Source organism: Drosophila pseudoobscura, chromosome X, assembly GCF_009870125.1.
Source record: "Drosophila pseudoobscura strain MV-25-SWS-2005 chromosome X, UCI_Dpse_MV25, whole genome shotgun sequence".
NCBI lineage: Eukaryota > Metazoa > Arthropoda > Insecta > Diptera > Drosophilidae > Drosophila > Drosophila pseudoobscura.
The window spans coordinates 5,791,661-5,811,537 of record NC_046683.1 but is presented as its reverse complement, the minus strand read 5'-3'; the positions used below and the strand labels follow the sequence as shown (position 1 = coordinate 5,811,537).

At 44.7% G+C, this 19,877-nt stretch overlaps 4 protein-coding genes across 6 annotated transcripts; 3 read left to right on the top strand and 1 right to left on the bottom strand.

Moving 5' to 3' along the window:
• The first annotated feature begins 451 nt into the window (after window positions 1–451).
• Window positions 452–12,823, top strand: LOC4814612 (uncharacterized). Its single transcript, XM_001355151.4, has 5 exons — window positions 452–1,008; window positions 11,306–11,435; window positions 11,504–11,844; window positions 11,910–12,075; window positions 12,149–12,823. The coding sequence occupies exons 1-5, from the start codon at window positions 883–885 to the stop codon at window positions 12,256–12,258; spliced, it is 873 nt and encodes a 290-aa protein (XP_001355187.1). The 5' UTR covers window positions 452–882; the 3' UTR covers window positions 12,259–12,823.
• Window positions 12,824–14,015: 1,192 nt separating this feature from the next.
• On the top strand, window positions 14,016–15,238 carry Taf9 (TBP-associated factor 9). The gene is made up of 2 exons (XM_002134437.3): window positions 14,016–14,476; window positions 14,562–15,238. The coding sequence occupies exons 1-2, from the start codon at window positions 14,329–14,331 to the stop codon at window positions 15,173–15,175; spliced, it is 762 nt and encodes a 253-aa protein (XP_002134473.1). The 5' UTR covers window positions 14,016–14,328; the 3' UTR covers window positions 15,176–15,238.
• On the bottom strand, window positions 15,193–16,785 carry LOC4815383 (replication factor C subunit 4). Its single transcript, XM_001355150.3, has 3 exons — window positions 16,537–16,785; window positions 15,608–16,475; window positions 15,193–15,548 (listed from the first exon to the last, which is right to left on the bottom strand). Exons 1-3 carry the CDS (start codon window positions 16,644–16,646, stop codon window positions 15,462–15,464), a joined length of 1,065 nt encoding a protein of 354 aa, XP_001355186.2. The 5' UTR covers window positions 16,647–16,785; the 3' UTR covers window positions 15,193–15,461.
• Window positions 16,786–16,908: 123 nt separating this feature from the next.
• Window positions 16,909–19,595, top strand: Ucp4A (Uncoupling protein 4A). 3 transcript variants are annotated; one of them, XM_033385113.1, is made up of 5 exons: window positions 16,909–17,491; window positions 17,550–17,904; window positions 18,532–18,641; window positions 18,838–19,326; window positions 19,385–19,595. In XM_033385113.1, the coding sequence occupies exons 2-5, from the start codon at window positions 17,569–17,571 to the stop codon at window positions 19,557–19,559; spliced, it is 1,110 nt and encodes a 369-aa protein (XP_033241004.1). In that variant the 5' UTR covers window positions 16,909–17,491; window positions 17,550–17,568; the 3' UTR covers window positions 19,560–19,595. The 3 variants fall into 3 exon arrangements, with proteins under 3 accessions (XP_033241004.1, XP_033241003.1, XP_033241005.1); XM_033385112.1 differs by having other exon boundaries at window positions 16,911–17,491; window positions 17,544–17,904; XM_033385114.1 differs by lacking the exons at window positions 16,909–17,491; window positions 18,532–18,641 and having other exon boundaries at window positions 17,770–17,904.
• The last annotated feature ends 282 nt before the right edge of the window (window positions 19,596–19,877 follow it).

Sequence of the window (19,877 nt, the reverse complement as noted above, 5' to 3'; positions counted from 1 at the left end):
TTCCTCTCATATGCAGCTTATTTCATGAAGATATCTTAAATTGTTCAGAAGGTTTTCATTTACAAAGCTGAATTGTCGAATGTCCCACTGTGCGGTGGCAGGTAGAGGAGAGAGCGCAGCTCATACTTGAAACGGAAGAGAGAGAAAAACGCTCTCTTTTCTGGCCTCAGAAAGGTAAGGACCGTGAGGAAAATCGGTCCAGCAACATTCCACGGCCCGTACGAACCTCACCTCGACGTGTTTGATCAACGACATGCTGTGATTGCTGACAAGGCCTGTACAACAATCACGGTATGTTATGAATTGGGGTGGATTTTGGCTTGCCTGCGTTGCATAGTCTGGACCGTTTTGCTGGTTGACCATACCCTCTCTGCAACGCACGCTTGTTGCCGATCAACATTTTTAGGCCCTAGCAACATTTGAAGGCGGGCGTATTTGAACACGGCTGTGCCAGAACCCCACTCCGATCAAATTCAAAATTCACCTGGCCCGCGAACAACGAAACAACGGAGATTGTTAACTTAACTTAAGATTAACTTAACTAACTTGTTTCCGGCGAGTGTTAAGACAGTGCATCTGTGTGTGTGCGTGTGTACCTGTAACCTGTGTCAGTGTGTTACCTGCTGCCCCGTTGCTAAATTAATTTATTTTTTTCGAACTTTTTTTTTGTGTGTCGTCGTTGCTGCCGCTGCAAAACTGGTTTCTGGCGCAGCAGCAGCACAAAAAAAAAGAGGCAGAATCTAGCTGTGAAAAGAAGTTAAGAAGAAAAAATCAAGAAGAAGAGGCGAACAACAGTTGTATTTTTGTTCGTCTTTCGGTTTTTCGGCTTTTCGGTTTGGAAAATCAAGGTAGCATCATCTATAAAAACGTAACGCATCTAGAATGCCCTGCTCGGCGGTAACACTGTCGATAGCGACGATCTGTGCGATCATCGCCACCGCTCTTCTGGCCATTGCCTTCTCCACGGACAACTGGCTCCACTACGATGTCTGGCGCAATCAGATACAGGTTAGTACCACCAACAACACGAAGCCGCCCCCAACCTTCCCCCTAGCACAGATCTGCACGGGCGGGGGGCTAAGATTTATCCAAAACGGTGCATCTTTGCCGAAGCCGCAGGCGCGCCTCGGGTTCCGTCACAGTGGGTGCCGTGCATGAAAAGCAGTAAAAATATCTAAAAAATAAACTGTTAATCTCGATTCTAATGGAAGGCTGAAAACGAAGCTTACATTGGTGACAGTGGGTGGAGTGCATGAAAAACACACACAACAAAAAATATGATCCAAGGAATGCACTGCTAATCTCCATTTATTCCAAGAAGCATATCAATTCTCTTATTAATCCAATAATTGTTGGGTATAAATATTTGTACAGCGCACAAGTAAATGTGTGTGTGTGAGGCCCACTGTGGCAAGCGAAAATCAGAAGCGCAGGTAGCGGGCAACAGTACGGTGGGTAACAGTAACAGTCGCTTCAGCCAAAAGAAAATAAGGGCATGGCGGAGAGTGAGTAAAGAAGAAAGGTCGAAAGCAAACAGACCAACAACAACAGCAAACACCCGTCAGAGCGGAAGGGGGGGGAGGAGAAGTGTGTGCAGGTGGGGAGGGGACAGCGGTGGGCAACGGCCGCTACGTTAACGTTAAAACTTTCTACGCGAGCGCTTAGCCAAGCCAAACGTGAAGACGAGACTCCCCGGGCGGCAGCAACAGCCGCAACGATGAATGGGAAATAAAAGAAAGAAGAAGAAGCCACGGCAGAGCCAGCCCCCCCATCATAATTCCCCATTTTGCATGTTCGTACATGCACGGACACGCACACGCAGGCAACAATTAACGGCCGCTGCCGCTGCGGCTGCGGCTGCGCTGCTTGTAGGTGCAATTGTCGACTGAGAAAGAGACAGAGCCAGAGAGAGGGAGAACATTAGAAGGAGAGCCGGGAAGAGAGAGATAGAGAGAGAGAGTGTTCGAGGCGTGATCGTGCATACCATTCGCATTCCAAAACAAGTTCAAACTAAAAAAAAAGAGACTCCAAAGTGTGTGCCGAAAATATTTGCACGTTTCTGACTGTGAAGCTCCCACTGTCGTCGTCGTCGTCGGTGTCGTCTCCACCGAAAGTTTTGCCGCCGTCGCCGCTTGAGATTTGATGGATAATAATTTTTCTGCAAAAGAGATAGCTCTTACTGTATCCCCCTTCCCTCTGTGGGAGACGTGGAGAGATCATATGCTATATGAAGCCATTAGAATTAATCGGAGGGAACGATGGGAATTTTTGTATTCATTTACCTCTTGACCTCGCTGTCTGGGGTTTCCGCCCTTAATCGATTGGGACTTTAGTGGCCTTTGAAGTGGCCCGAAATGCAAGAGCAGCAGGTAATTGGAGCTCCTACTCTCCGCCTCCTACTGCTCGGCTGATTGCCGTTCTACCTGAAGCAAGCGAACAGGAAACCATGCTATCCCCCTCCTACCTCTGACAAGTGCATCATCCCTTGGAAGCGTAGACAGACTTTTTGGATGGAGAACGATAGACGCAGAAAGAAGATAGAAGCGAAACCGGAAAGCCATGCTTCTGCTGCGAGCCAGACAGATATGGGATGCACGCTCAAGATTGTAGAAGTGAAAAGGTCATTGCGTTTCATTCCTGCATTCCTATCTATTGAACTATTGACACATTGGCATTGATAATGGAAAAAGAGCCCACTGGATCTGCACTATGTCGTAACACACCTCTACACATAATAATAATCTGCAACGAGCTCAAAGATGGCTTATTTGTATGTTTTTTTGAACCTATGTTCGATGCATTTTCCTTCCTTCCTTTTCCAAGGAAGTTCAGAGGGAAAACAACATCAAGTTTCTAGCACAGAAACGAATACCTCCGTACATATGGGAGGCAACATACGATAAGAAGAGGAAAAAGACCTAATCGATCATCCAATCTTTCATTATTTTCATTAATTGCTGATCTCTAAAACAGATCCGATCCTGTGGCTGCAACAAAGTTCAAGCACTTTTGGGACCCCGTCTTCATTCTTCCTTCATTCGTTATTTGTGTACTCGATACCTGCCACATGCCCCATGCCTCATGCCCCAAGTGTCTCTCTCTCTCTCTCTCTCTCTCTCTCTCTGGTATTTTTGTTTGTCTTAAGCCAAAGGCAAAGCCACCATTTGGCGTTGGCTTTGGCTTTGGATTTTGTATCTTTTGTATCCATCCCATCCCATTCCTCCTACCCATACCCCCCCTCCCCATCCGCCCCTTCTGGCGATCCAACGAGCTGTGGCTGCCCCTCTCTCGCTGTGGCCCAAACGGGTTTTCGAGTTGAGTTTTCACTCGATTCACGTTTTCGAGACAACAACGACGACGGACGACGACTCAAAATTGGTATGCGGCTGGTTGCCCGGTTTTTGCTTTTGGCTCTGGCTCTCGGTTTGGCGGCCCTAAGTTGCTGTATTTCTCTGTTTCTTCCATCGCATTTGTTGTTGTTTTGTTTTGTTGTCTTGTGTTGCATACATACCATACCCCTTGAAGAGAGGGTATTTTAGCTAACTCAAACGGAGCGGAAGGAGTTTTGTTGATCTCTTAAAAGTTTATTTTAGTAAAATGGTCCCTCGGCTTGTGGATAAACCATTAAACCTGTTGCAGATGATACTTCGCACAAAATATTTATTTACCCATCTTATAGTCTTCTATACTCCCTCTCCCCACATAAGACTTACATATATCTTAGTGTTACGCCACGTGGTCTTCGACAGAAAACATTCCCCGATCTACATTCAAACGAAACCTAGGAGTAATCGATATTAAACGATTAAAAAGAGATCCGTATTCCTCATGGCCAGTGGCAAGGAATATGGTCTTTCGGGGTCTTTCGATTATGGGAAATTTGTACAGCGAATCCACCGAATATGCGTGTTTTTCTATAATGTAGGAGGGTATCTATCTCTTCGTACCGATCCCCTGCCATGGGCCTGGTCTTTTCTTTCTTTTCTTGTTTTTCTTATAGTCTGGGGAGTGCCGTAGGGGAGCGACGCGAGAGGGATTTGGGGGACTCGCGCATTGGAATCCCCGGAGCACCCCAAACCCAATTTGATGGAACTGCGTTTTGGCCTCGTCTCTGGCTTTTGGCTTTGGCTTCAGCTTCGGCCTCGGCTTCGACTTCGACTTCGACGGTGGCTCCCAGTGGATCGTGGATCGTGGAGTGTCAATACGAAAAAGAGAAAACCCTTCTTCATATATTCATTGCATATATTGTATCTTTCATTGTGTTTTCTCGTTCGTCGTTTCTGTCTGTCTGTCTGTATGTCTTTTCGTTCGTTTCGTTTCGTTTCTTCATCCGTCATTTCTTGTATTTCATTTAATTTTTTGGATTTGGAGACGTTTTCTTGTCTTGGCTTATACAAAAAAAAAAAAAAAAAATTAAAAACCCATGAAGAAAACCCATGAAAATATCAAATGAAAAGCCACTTGGCTGCTGACTTGCCATTTTCCCCCACTTTGTGGGGCTGTTTCGTTGATGTTTCCTTTTTGGCTGCTTTCCATGAATGAATCTCGTGTTGTACTTTTACGCTGAGTAAGCGCCTTGCCCCGGACTCCGACTCCGACTCCGACTCCAACACCGCCTCCGACTCCACCTCCTCGACTCGACTCGACTCGACTCCACTCTGATTTTGAATTGATTGCAGCAAGCAGCAATTGGTGGCAGAAGCCGCCACTTGGAACAGACACACAACACATGTTAATTCCATAGTTAATTAAGCCTCGAAACGCCTCAAGAAGATTTCATTTTTTATTTCTCCTCTACCTCTACCTTTACCTCTACCTCTTTTTTTCTAATTGCCTTTCTCCCTCTCCACACACGACACCCGAGTACTTTCTGTACTTTGAAACTGCTATTTTACAAAGAAAACTATATTGGAAAGGAAACATTATGTTCCCAGCCAGAGGGCCAGCCAGGGACTGTCCTTTCTTCAAGGTGATTCAGCCATCGTTCCCTTCATACTATTAAATAAGGATATTATATTGATTTTGTTTCATTAAATGTCTTAAGAATCTTGAAAATTTGTTTCTATAAGACAGTTTTTTCCGATTTGAATAGTAGATTTTTTTAAAATAAATAAATATGCATTTCTTAATTTCTATTAAAAAAATTAGAATCCTTACGATCCCGCCAAATTAGGAGTCGATTCCTGCATTCGTAGTCCTTGAGTATATGATGTGATATGTACACCGAAATTCACCTTTCCCAGTCAGCGCAATTCCGTACTTAACAAATTCGATTCATATTCAATCTAAACGTTTACTTGATTCCGAAACATTAACCCGAAGTAACTACTGGGTAAATGTCTCCTCTATGGGGTGTCTACGGGCTCCGACATTCCCCGCGTTCAAACACCGGCTCCATATCATATCCATATCCATGGGGGCATGGTAATTTTCGCCACAGAGACATTGTCGAGAGTCAGAGCCAAATGCAATTCACTTTATGCTAATTCCCAAGCATTTATCCAACAACATCATCAGCAGCAGCAAACAATAAACAGAATCGATAGATGGATGGGGGATGGGATTGGATTGGATCGGAGGTGATATACCAATTTGGAATTTCACATGATGTCAGCAAATTGAAATAAAAACCGACTAGTACGTAAAGCCTCAGGGACAGGGGATGACTGATTTAGAGAGAGATTCAGTCACCATTCGAAAGGGAGGGACTTCAATCTGTGGCTGAATTATTGAAGATTATTACACATCATTTATCATGAGAGAAATCCCTATACATACATATGTACATTTCTGGAGGCTGTAGAGATTTTTAGACTCCACTGCATTCCCCAGATATGCGGGTGGAAATTGATTCCTCTTTTGGTTGCTGGAGGATTCTAGGCTCTCCCCATTCCCTACGATTATGTATAATCGTATTTCGTTCGGTTTCTTCCACTTTCTTCTGTAGAGGATGCAACATATCCTCATACATATCATACCTCCATGGGCCTAGCTTCCTTCCTTCTCTACTTAACCGAGCAAAAGGCCTGCAATTGAAATATTTCAAATAAATATATTTGAAATTTTTCTTCGAGTGTATTTCTTGGGTTCTTTCCTGAAGAGCATATCCATATAATCAGGTCCCCGGAACAAGTGTTTTAAACACTATTTTTGCTTTGCAATTATCCGCATGCGCGATTCTTCGGAGAGACCTAGAGAAGACGGAGACGCCCCCCCCCTGAGAGATCCATCATTATTCCGGACCATTTGAGCGTGCGATTCATTCGAGCTGGCTGCTGCTTTCGCTTCCCCACAACCAAACGACGATCAAACACCCAAAGCAAACAAAATTTCTAGCGATAATCGTCGCGGGTATTTCGATTTGTATTTGTGTTCCCCCTGGTTTCCTTCCACCACACCACACCACACCCCACCCTTCACCCCACCTTGTTCAATAAACAAATCAAATCATTTGATTTCAATCAAAGTTTCAGGTTTCCTTTCAACGTCTCACCAACGTGTGCGATATTATTTTCTGTATTTTTTTGTATGATATTTTTTATCACTTTGTAGCCACTTCCGCGTGTGTTTTATTTTCGGTGCGGAATCTTCTAGTTCTATTATAAATATTATTACTTTTATTTGTATTTTTACAATTGAAGCTTCTCTTTTTGCTCTTTCTGGCCATAATTGCTCTGCCATGTGTGGGCCAAAGTGCAAACAGGGGAGCGGAGTGGCCAAAAAGATGAAAACAACAAAAATAAATAAATCTACTACTCGTCGTCAATGTCGCAGCTCCCACGAGCATATTTTAGGTTTGTTTTGTTTTTGAAAAAATAAAAAAAAACCAGAAATCTACCAAATGCGAGACGACTAAGGGCATACCCTTTCTGGCCTTCAGGCGCTTTTCTTCAGGAATTTTTGTTCTTTCAGTGTATACATGCTCGTCCATAGAATACCATCTAAAGAGATTTTTCTTTGCATGGAAATCCAGCTGGAAATTGTCCGTCATTGTCTGTTGTGTTTTATGCTGCATTTCATCAGCAAATAAATTATTCATTTATTGAAATCTCTTGGCCCAAGAGATGTATGTTCTCCGATTTCTGGGGGCCACGCCCACACACAACGAAACGCAATTGAATTCCGAATACAAAAATCTGACAAATTCTTCTTGTGGGTAGAAGTTGCGCGGCCTTGACTTGAGCGCGTTTTGCCAGCAGCCAGCCAGCCAGCCAGCAGCTGGAATGCTGAAAAGCCAGTGGCGGAGGCATAGAAGATAGAAGGGGGGCTGGGACACACTGGCATCCTGCTGCTGCTGCTGCTGCAGAACCCCTGAGAGAGAGAGGGAGAGGGAGAGAGAGGGATCCAGTTTGTGGCTTGTGGCTGGTTTTTATCCGCCTTACACATGTATGGCCCCCCCCTTACCGATTGGCTAATCACCGACATCCGTCGTCGTAGTCGTAGTCGCCAGGTGCTGCATCAGGGGGAGGTGACTGGGAGGCTGGGAGGACGGAAAGGTGGTGCACTGGTGGGCCTGGGCCTGGGCCTAGGCCCCATAGCCCCCCGCTCCTCATCTCCACTACAAAAAAAAAACTAGTTTTTCGCCTGGGTGTCATAAAAATACTTGTGGCTGTGGCTATGTGGCTCTGTGGCTGTTTGTGCAGCACCGATGTGCTCTGTGCTCGTGCTCTCTGTCCGAATGATCCGACACTGATCCGCTGAACAGAGCGCCGCCCATGCCCATGCCCATGCCCAACGGAATTGGAAACCCCCCTGTATTTCCGGCGAACACTTGCGGCTACGTGATTTGGATTGGGAAACGAATAGAGAATTTTTGTGGTGCTCGACGGGCTGCTCTTGTACAGAGCTTTTTCTTACCTTTTGTCCTTCTACCCGCCCCTCAGTGTCGGTCTCCCCCTGAAATGCTTTTCACTTGCGAACTGGAGACGGGAGGGGATTCGATTTGATAAATCCTCTATTTAACGGAGATCATTCCAGGAAATGCACTGCAGATTGCAGAAGACTGCATATTTCGCTTCTTAATTTATTTATTTTTTATCCCGTAATTACTTTATGCAACAGCATTTTTACGCCTCGAAGCAAGCCAACATTTTCTGATAGAGTTGGGGCAAGCGTTAAACGGTTTTGTTTAATGTTTTTTTTTTTAATGCTAGTGCTTCTTTTTATCACACAACTTAGGTGCCCCACACCTGGTTGCATTGAACTTTGAAATACTGAAAATGCAACCATCAATCGGACCCAAAACACTCCTGTAGCTTCAGGTTGCCGTCTGGGAAGTGTTGAGCTTTTAAATTAAAAATGTATCTTTGTTTGCGGTACAAAAACTTAAAAAAAGTCGAGATTACAATTGTTTCTTTCGGTTTTATATTTTATTTTTTTGTAGAAGTGCATTGATTGAGCGTCGTTTATGGTATCGTTTGGAAAAATCTATGGATAACATGGATTTGATCAGCACTCCCTACCATGAGCCTCTATGATTGTATTATAAAATTGAGTGGCGCTCCTAATTGTCCCAAGGGTTTGTGGATTTTATTTTCTTAAAGAACAAGAACAAAATTCAATGTAATGTGCACTTGTAATCGCACTCAAAGGATCCCCCAGAGGGGACAAAGAGAGCCACAAAAACCAAGTATTCAGGAGCCACTTTTTGGGTATTTAGGCAATTTTCAAGATAGATTTTGATTCTGCAACGACACAGATGTATGCCTTAGATGCAACAGTCGCTTCCTGGTACATTTTTGGTGTATCTTTTCTTCGAGATGTTGGCCACTAATCAAGCATGGCACCATTGCAATCCATACACTCTGCCACACTTGATGCCACACAGCTTCCCGACAGGCGGAGCCCCTCCTCTGTCGCACAGATCTCACAGATGCAATGCTCGTACCTTTATGTTGAGATATGCCAGATTAATCCACTTAACCAACCGATTTAATTAATTTCCAAATGCTCTCTCCGACATTTTTCAACATTTTCAAGACTTCAAGAAGTCGCCACAGAGTCTGGGGGCGGCAGCCCCACTGGGGTCTCTGGTACACACGGCTGATTTCTTAATATTTTGCTTTGTTTTTCTCCTTTTAAAGTTTTTCCTTTGGTTGTTTTCTTTCATACATGAATGCATTTCTAATCCGCTCGCCCCCCCCTTCTTCGATTGAATTGAAGGTGAGGTGGGAAGGTGGAGGAGAAGGAGGGAGGAGGAGCTTGAGGTGGAGCCCTTAATTGCCTTACGACGACTTTCATAAGAAAGTTACAAAATGTATGACGGAGAGAGAGACCAGAGCCAGAGCCAGAGCCAGAGACCTGTGAGGCATGGGGCATGGGGCATTGGACACTGGGCATTGGGCATTGGGGCGTGGTGGTATCTGGCAGAAGCTGTAAAAAAGGGAAAAAGTGAAAGAGCAGAGGGAGGAGGAGGAGATCCCAGACATGGCGTTATGCAAGCGAACATATTTTCCAAATTTACATAACACCCAAAAGATTCGAAAAGAAACAAACAAAAATGCCGAAAGACTGAAATGCTTTTCGATCCGAATATGAGAAGCCCCCACCCTTTTTGGAGTGGGGCAGATCTGCACTCAGAGAAAAACGCCATATGGAAAAGAAAATCGAATATCCCGGGTTTTGAATACAACAAGAATGCAATGTATCTAAGAAGATTTTTGAATGGGGCCCGTATTAAATCGGAATATAAAACACCTGAAAATAAATAGATTACTACATTTATATATAGATGTGGGAAATATCTGTATTTTAAATAAATAAATAAAAATGCACAATTGTACACTTTCTTTTAACGATTTCCACTCTCGGATTAAATCCATTGGTACACCTTTTTGGAATCTAGGTGTAAATCCACAAACAATTCAGGGCTCTTTTCTCTGGGTGTTGGGGTCTGTGGGGTATTTTTTTTCGGCTTGGTATTTCCTCTATTGTTGATTTGTTTGAGTACCGTACCGTGCCGGACATACCATAAACTAAAACACGTTTCTTGACTCGTTCCTCCGCTTCTCCTACTTTTCTTTTTATTTCTTTATATTTTTTTCATGAAAATTCAATGCGAAAGAAAAACCCGTCTTGAGGGGGCCTCTCTCTTGCTTGGAGTCTCTTCTCTGTCTATTTTGTTTTCAAAGAGAGCAGCGAGAGACCCCGAAATTATAGAATTTCAGAGACGTGTGAAACGTGATATTATTTTAATTTTTGGGATTTTTGCCCTTTACGAAATATTAGACATCTTTTACGTGCGAGATCTGCCAAAAAATAGTGAATATTGAAATGATGCAATGAGACGATGACAGATAATAGATAGGGATTGATGAAGTACGGAAGTAGGGACTCGATTGGAAGGGAATAAGAGATGTTACGAGTTCTATTGTCACAGGGATAGGTCTTCAGGCTCTAAGCTATGAAAAACATAGAAGCATACAATCCTATACAACCCTATTTGAATGCTATTTGATGTGTAAAACATGAGTAGCGGAAGAATGTAATGTTGATGTTTGCATCACGAATACAAGAGAGTTCTTTCAATGGAACATGTGCTCGTGATGTCCTTTCGCTTAGGGGAAAGTTGTAAGCAGCACATTCGGGGACATTTGTGGATGATATTTAAGGGGTGCCACTGGGATATCCCAGGAACCATATGACATCAAATGGTTTTGCCTTCTCTTCTATAACTTTGAAATGCTCCACGATCTACTAGATGTAGATTTTTAAAGAAAGGTAAATGGAGGATGTGACGAATATCAAGGAATGTATTCTTCTATTGAAAAAGTTGATAAATATGTAATGTTTTGTATTGAAATACGTCTGGGGTAACTCCATTTTTTTAAATATTCTCAATACCAGAGTTTCATTAAAAAAGTTCCTTAACTGGAAGTCTCTAAGTTCTCTTCGATCTTTCATCGCCTTATGTTAGGGAAACGCACTGTACTTTTGAATGCCTTTAATGCATGAGAGCACCCCCGCACAGAGAGACAGAGAAAGAGAGAGAACCTTGGGACTTTTTCCGTCTGTCTGTACGTTTTATGCATTCCGAAAAAAAAAACACACACACACAAAGGAAAACGTGCGGAACGTGTTTATATGTCGCTCTCGATCTCTCACTGGAGCCGCTGCTGCTAACACTCAATCGATCATTACTCACGCCCACACAGGCACCAAAAATTATGGAGAGGCATACGAGAGACGATCGAATTGTCATCTTTGGGATTGATGCTGATTGGTGGAACTACTGTGGAGTACTATACTCTCCTTACTTGGCAATCCTTGACTAATCCTCAACCGCCTCTATCCTTTCCAATTCCAGGCCTTTGCCTCAAAGCACTCAGATGCCGAGTCGCTGCTGTACAACATGAACATGAAGTACTACTACTACACGAGAACACGTGGACTCTTCCGCATTTGTTATCCCAAGGAACGGCCGCCGGCCTCAGCAGGTACAGAAGTCGGAAGGAACCCGAAAGATTCATCTATTAATCTCTGATTTGATTTGACTCGTTTATAGTGCCCACATATCTGTCACCGATTGAGACACACTGCTCGAACATTGACTACTTTCCGCAGGCGGAGGATGAGAAAATCGCCAATGAGGATGCCACATCGAGACTGCATTTGGCGCGCTCCTGCATTGCCCTGTTTATCATTAGTTTTGTGACCATTTTCTGTGCCTTTTGGACCGGTCTGTCCGGCTGCTGGAAGCGCTCTTCGGGCGCCATAACTGCCACATCGATATTGTTGCTGGTCACGTGCCTTTTGGCTGCCGGGGCCATGGGTCTCTGGCATACGGTGGAGTTCTTTGAGAAGGAAAAGGTCGTTGGCGAGGATTACTTTCAGCAGTGGAATACGGTATGTACATACAACATACCTCTAGCGGAATGCCTCTCTAATCTGTGTATACCTCAACTGAGCAGGTTCTTCGGGACAATACAAAGATTGCCTACGATTGGTCGTACATTGTGGCATGGGCTGGCATTGGGACATGCCTCCTGTCGGCCATACTGCTGTCGGGTGCCGCCGTATGTCTGCGCAACGAGCGCGAGAAGGAGGAGCAACTGAATCTGCAGTACTTGATGCCTGGTAAGGAAGAGTCTCAGGGACTCCATTACACTCCACGCAGCAGTATGTCTAACTAACCCTCTTTCGATTGCAGTGTACTCGCAGAAGCAGCCACCGTATCCGCCGTATGCCAATTATGCACAGCCACAGATCTATCCGGGTCCCTACTACCATGGCTCGCAATATGGACCCTACAACTATTAGGAGGTGGGAGAAGTCCTAGAGGTAAAGAGAGCATCATCAGCTGAAGAAGGATTCAACGAAACGAACGAAGGAAAGACAGAAAGCAGTACCCCGCCCGCACGTCTTTACCCTGCAATATATATCACAAAAAAGGAGACCAGGATATATCAGAGATCATATATATATATATATGTATAGTAGATAGATATATGTATGAGAATTCAGGGTCCAAATCCCCAGAGAGAAGGAGAAAATTTCAACAAAATTACATTCTGAAAATAATCTATTCATATGAATCTTTTTTTTTTGTAGAGCTATAGAGCTATATATATAAATAGATATACATATATATCGATTTTGTGGGACTTGAGTCAAAAGGTTGCATCGAAGTTTTTGGTGCGCAAAACTTTTGTGGCACCTAAAGAAGAATGTTTAGAGGAAACGAAAGGAAGAAAGAATGAATGAAATATGCAAAGTAAAAGACACACAACAAACAATAAAGAGTTAATTTATTGTAGCGTGTAACGTACATGTGTAGCCCTATAATAATAATATTAATAATACTACTATAAACAAATGAAAAAAAGAAAAATATGTATGTAATCGTAAGCTGAAAGAGTTTCCGTTTCCCCCCTACCCCCGCCACCACCATTGTGTAATGTATATGAATGTAATGCGCGACAAGCTTCTAATTTGTCTTCCAAGTATAGTGCATATTGTATGTAGATCTGTACGTTTAATGAATAAAAGTTTTCTTACGTTAATCGAGGAGTCTCTTTATCGCCGTTGCCGGCCGCGGGGAGGAGCAAAAGTCGCCGTTCGTTAAGCCTCTGCTGAGCAAGGGTTGCATGGTCCTCTTCATGGTCGAGGCTGCATCTCTACGCTCTAGAAGGCGGCCAACTTTGCCGACAGCATTCAAAATATAATGCGCTAAACGTTGATTAAGGCGCCATCTCCAAATCGGATTGTGTCTCTTAAGACTCAGGTCATTTTTCGAGAGTGCAGTTACTGGCAAAAGTTTCTAGGAAGATGAATTACGATTTTCGGTAGAATGAGGAGCACTGCATGCATATTTTGAACATCCTGCTTCTTCTCCAAGAGGTCCCCCTATCCGCTCATAACATTGTCCTGTTCTTTAATAAACAATACGCAACAATGTTCGTTACAAATCCGCTGACAAGGACCTCACACAAAAAAAAATGGCGAAAAGGCGAAAGGAGGGTTTAAGCTTTCAGCGTAGAGATGATAAAATGTATTGAAATATCGATTAATCTGGATATATTTCAAGGTTATATTTTGATATTTCGATATTAATAATAATGATATTAATAATGATTGCGTACGATAGTGCGACAACATTTGACAACATTTTTGCCGATTTTCTTTGGTCAGAAATGTTGCTCGAAAACATTTAAACCTGCTGCAACAATATTATACATAATAAAATTTTACGTTCTTACCGTTGTCAACATGTATGGGCAGTTTGCTACCAGCAACATTTATCGAAAAATTATCAACACTGTCGCGCAACGTGACACGGAATGAGCAACAATCTGCATACCCTGGAGAAAAGGAAGGTATCGGTATGGAGACATAAAAAAATATATATATATAAAAAATATATCAAATGCATGAATAGGTAAAAAAAAGGCAATCTGGGAGAGATTATTATTAATTACCTTTTAAATTAGCTTGGATAACAGAATTTTAATATCAATGAAAGGAAATAGGGTATAAAAATGTCCTGTTCATCAGCAACAATGACGTAACATTTCATACACACTACGTTTCATTCCGTGCACTCTTTACGTTGTATTCCTTGACCTTTTTGTTAAAACCATATTTTATAAACAATTAAATTAAAAGCAGGGCTTCAAATTATCCAATTTAGTAGAAAATTTTTGAATTTATCGGATAAAATTATTTGTTCAGTGCTGAGAGTCTGAGCTAGATAATAACATTAAACTGAATATCAAAATCGAGAAAATCTTCTTTTTCCATGGATGGTTTTACAACACTCGTTTTTTCTGCCCTGAACGACCCAACAACACTAGCATATTGTTTATGTCTTAAAATCTATTTTTTTGCGTGATGGCCGAAAAAGCAGAAAAGGCCAAGATTAATGCTCAGATCAAGCATGTTCCGAAAGATGCACAGGTGATAATGTCCATACTGAAGGAGCTGAATGTCCAGGAATATGAGCCGCGCGTTGTAAACCAATTGCTGGAATTCACCTTCCGTAAGTGCCGCCAAAAAGTGCAACTAACGCTGCCTTAAAACGCGTGAATACAATATGAATACTGACTAAACAACATTTTTTGTAGGATATGTGACCTGCATATTGGACGATGCCAAGGTGTATGCGAATCATGCACGCAAGAAGACCATCGATCTCGACGATGTCCGCCTGGCCACTGATATGGCGCTGGACAAGAGTTTCACCGGTCCACTGCCGCGTCATACCCTGTCGAAGGTAGCCGAGATACGGAATAGCATGCCACTGCCACCGATTAAGCCGCACTGCGGCTTGCGTCTGCCCCCAGACCGTTACTGCCTCACCGGTGTCAACTACAAGCTGCGGGCCACAAATCAAGCCAAGAAGATGCCCAAATCGGCACTGGAGGCGCGCGCATTGAAAACCGTCGTAAAGCCCGTGGCCAGTGCCAATGGGCCGAAGCGTGCCCACTCTGTGGTGGCAAAACAGCAGGTGGTAACCATACCCAAGCCCGTCATCAAATTCACAACCACAACGAAGAATGTCCCTGGTAATGCAGACACTAAGACGGACACCAGTTCCGGTGGCGACATGAAAATGGAGGTGGACAGCGATGCGGTGGCCGTGGGCAGCATTCCGAGCACCAGTGCCAGTGCCACAGGCGTCAGCTCGGCCGTAAAGCGGGAACGCGAAGAGGAGGAGTTCGAATTTGTCGCGAACTGATTGAACAAAAATACAAATTAATTATTAAAGTATATTTTCAACATCTTCCGTAGTAAAAAAAAACATTGTTTCGATTGTGTCTTTTCAGGCAGTTGCATTTGTTTGAATCTTTTTTGTTTTCTTGGGCATTCGCGTGGGTGGGAGACGTATAGGACGTGTAGGAGACGTCTTCCACACAAACTAGAATACCCAAGACAAGAACAAACGATTCAATAAAATGCAACTACCTGATCTCGCTGGGTCTATAAATATGTTTGTAGTGTATGGGGTGTGGTATGTATGATGTTCATTTCAGGGCTAGAATGATGCAGCAGCCAAGATCCATAATCTGCAAGTACTCGGAGCCGCCATCCTGCAGACGATAGCAGCATTCCTGCAAAGAAGAGAGCTAAGTAAAGCCATCGCTCAGGCTAAAACTCCCCCAATACTTACGCCCAGCTTCTCGCAGATCTTTGCCTTCTGCGGATCGGTGAGGTTCGGATGATGGACAATAAACTCCACCAATTGTTCCATCATCTGGCCTACACTGTACGCCGAATAGCCGATGTCGCGTACAAACTGCTCGAGACGCTCATAATTCCCCGAGCGGCAGACGTCCATAAAATCATCCAGCAAGTAGTCCGGTATGACGCCGGACATTTCGAACAGATCGGCGGTGTTTATGGTGTGCTCTGAGCCTTGGAGACGGAAGCATGACTGAAGTGTGGTTATAGCGCGACGCAGATCGCCGCCGGATATCTTGACAATTGTCTTGTACGCATCCGGATCGATTTTGACGCTCTCCAGCTCACAAATGTGCTGCAGCCGGGCAATGATCTTTTCCTCGCCGAGCGGCTTAAAGCGAAACTTGGAGCAGCGCGACGTGATGGGCACAATGATGCGCGACACATAGTTGCAAATGAGGCAGAAGCGTGTGCTGCTGCTCTCCTTCTCCATGGTCCGACGCAGCGCCGACTGAGCGGCATGCGTCATCGAGTCTGCCTCGTCCAGGATGATGATCTTGAATGGTGGCACTGGGCGGCCATCGGGACGTACATGGCTGGCCGACAGTTGGGAGAAGTTCTTGATTTTGGTGCGCACCACATTGATGCCACGCTCATCGGAGGCATTCAGCTCGAGTATGCGATCCTTATACATGTCGCCAAATATCTGGCGTGCTGCTGCCAGGATGGTGCTCGTTTTTCCCGTGCCGGGTGGACCGTAGAGCAGCATATTGGGCAGATCGGCACCCTCCACACACTTCCGGAGCACGGCCACCACCTCCGATTGCTCCACCACATCATCAACGCTTCTGGGGCGGCTGAAATGAACAACAAATAAGCATCAAATCTGATTTCCCCATTCGATTCGATGGGACTTACTATTTCTCCACCCATGGAGCCGGTGGCTTGCGACGTTCTACGCTACCGCCTTGAGGTTTGTCCGACCCGCTGCTTGCGCCAGATTTTCCAGTCTTCAAAAATGCCTGCATCTTGAGATGATTAATCACAATAAAATTCAAGGCAGCGTTTGTTTTCTTAATATTTGCAAATTTGGATGCAAATTTTACACATTTGCTAGCATAATGGGAGGAAAAAGAGGGTATGGACTGCAAGCAAAACCGCCCGGAACAGCAATCTCATGCAGGGTAGAATCCACCCCTTTTTCCCAATATACCTTGAAGACGAAAAGCCGATTTTGTTTTGGCGCGCATCGATTGCCATGCTATCGATTGAAAAATCCGAAAGGGTGGCAGCACCTGCTTATTTTTGTTGTTGTCGCGCCGCCACTGCATTTTGTGTTTTTTTTTGTTGTATTGGATGCTCCTCTTCTCGCCCCTCGCCTCCCCCTCGTATTACAATTGATAAGTGCAGCACTCACAGAATATATATTCCAAAGGATATAAATAGAGCAGCAGCGTCGTCAGCTGTGGAAACTAACATGATAAGACGTGCCCCCGAGTGGTTATAGAGCGGGAAGAGACAAGCCGATTACGATTCGATTTGATTTTTGTTGTTCCCTTTTTTCTTCTTTTTGTCACACCATTTGACATCGTTGCCAAAACGCTGCCGCTGCTGCTGCTGCTGTTGCTGCCGCCGCTGCCGTGCTATTGTCGTTGTTATTATGTAAAATCCGTACGGAAGCAATTGGACAACAAACAAAGGCATCGCAAAATCATCTCCTGGTCGCCCAACACAGCAGCAGCTGCGCGAAAGTTGAACGGCCACCAGAGGCAGCAGAGCAGGCCATCAACAGGTCACGCGACCCTGAGACTAGCGTTAATAAATAGCCTTGAAAGAAAGGCATTTGCCATTGCCATTGCCATCTGAGACTCGTGTGAGTATTCGGAGATTGCTACGTGGGTTGTTTTACTTTTGAGTTACTTCAGTTGCAGTTCCTCGCCGATTGAAGTCATGACTTCGGCCGCAGCCACAGACACAGCCCAATCGCAGCATCCCAGTGCCAGTGCCAGTCCCAGTGCTAGTGCCAGCGATGAATCCAAAACGACTGCCGCTTCAGGCTCCTCCAGTGGACGGCATCAGCTGCGACCCGTGAAGTACGACTATGCCGATTCATTTGCCTGCACCTACATTGTCTCTGTGGTGGCTGCCTCTGTGGCCGAGCTGGCCACATATCCCTTGGACCTAACCAAGACGCGGCTGCAGATACAAGGAGAGGCGACAGCAGCCACAGCCACAGCCATCACCACCAGCGGCAGCACTACTACCCTTTCAGGGGCCAAGGGCAATGTGAGTAAGAACCTTTTGAGTTGAACGAACGTTCGTTTCGTATGTGATATGCTTGCCTTTTGGTTGCTCTTGGTTTTGATGTGCTCTCTGTTCTGTTATTTGTATATTGTGGCTCTCTTACTCTATATGGCTGTCACCGTCACCGTCTCTGGCTTTGGTTTATCCTCCCATCCACCGTTGTGCCTGCCTTTCCTCTAATCCTCACTCACACACATACACACTCATGTATATATATGTATATATATTAACACTGTGGCTGCTTCTATCTACTGATTAATCGACTGTCCACTAATCTGTATCTGTAGCTGAGATAAGATTCCCGAAAAAATTCCCATAAACGAAAGACGATAGAGTAGTATTTGGATAATCCATTTAATATACCCCGGAGTTGGGGGCCCGGTCCCCTTTCCCCCACTTGTATGTTTCACTCATTCCCCCTATCCCCAACCTATCCTACGCCCCCCTGTTTCCATCATACTATTCTGTGTACGTGTGTGCGTGCGTGTTTCAATGTACTATGTATATACGGCGATGATGAATATATACAAATACTACAGCAAAAATCTCTCTATACTATATACAAACCGAAAACCCAATCAATTACCTACCAATCAATTTACCAACCAGATGCAATACCGCGGCATGGTGGCCACCGCCTTAGGCATTGCACGCGAGGAGGGCGCCCTCAAATTGTGGCAGGGCGTGACACCGGCGCTCTACAGACACGTCGTCTATAGGTGGGCAAACAAACAACCAAATAAAAAAAAAACAAAAAAACAAATAATTAAACACTAAAAGAGTTCTCATTGTATATCCACACACATCAACATTGCCTGTGGCATCCTCTGACTACTCTGCTAGCAGCAGCCTCCTGGCTCCAGTTGCTTTGATTTAATACGCCTCTGTATCCATATCCGTATCCCTATCCTGCAGCGGCGTACGTATCTGCAGCTACGATCTGATGCGCAAAGAGTTCACACAGAACGGTAGCCAAGCCTTGCCCATATGGAAGTCTGCCCTATGCGGAGTCACAGCCGGCGCCGTTGCACAATGGCTCGCCTCGCCCGCCGATCTAGTCAAGGTTCAGATCCAAATGGAGGGACGTCGCCGTCTGATGGGTGAACCGCCGCGCGTCCACAGCGCTGCTCATGCGTTCCGCAGAATTGTCCAACGTGGCGGCGTGAAGGGCCTGTGGAAGGGCAGCATACCGAATGTACAGCGGGCCGCTCTGGTCAATCTGGGCGATCTGACCACCTACGATACGATCAAGCATCTGATTATGGATCGACTGCACATGCCCGACTGTCACACCGTCCATGTGCTGGCCTCTGTGTGTGCGGGCTTTGTGGCAGCCATTATGGGCACACCCGCTGATGTGGTAAAGACGCGCATCATGAATCAGCCCACAGACAACAAGGGAAAGTGAGTATCCCACTCGAGTATGCGAGGAATCGGAGATCTTTAATGGCTTGTCTTTCAGCGGTCTGCTCTATCGTGGGTCTGTGGATTGTCTGCGACAAACGGTGGCCAAAGAGGGATTTCCAGCGCTGTACAAGGGATTTCTGCCCTGCTGGATAAGGATGGCGCCCTGGTCGCTCACTTTTTGGCTATCCTTCGAGCAGATACGCAAAATGATTGGAGCTTCTGTCTACTAAAAGAAACCACAATATAGTACATGCAATACAATGATATATATGTGTGTTTTTAAATCTAGATGTACATACATAGCATATGTATCTGGTACTTTAGATCGTTCGTTTGTTTGTTCGGTTTGCGACTCTGGAAGTCTAGAAAAGAAGCCCGTCTGTCTGTTCCTCCTCTCTGTTTCTCGTCCTCGCGCGACAGAGAGAGCGAGAAAGAGGGCTTTCCTAACCATTTTCCAGCAGCTATCCTTCCATCCCCTTTTAAACTGTAAGCAATTTAAACACTATTTCGTTTTCCTTTTTTGTTATTGTTGTTGCCCCCAAAAGAAT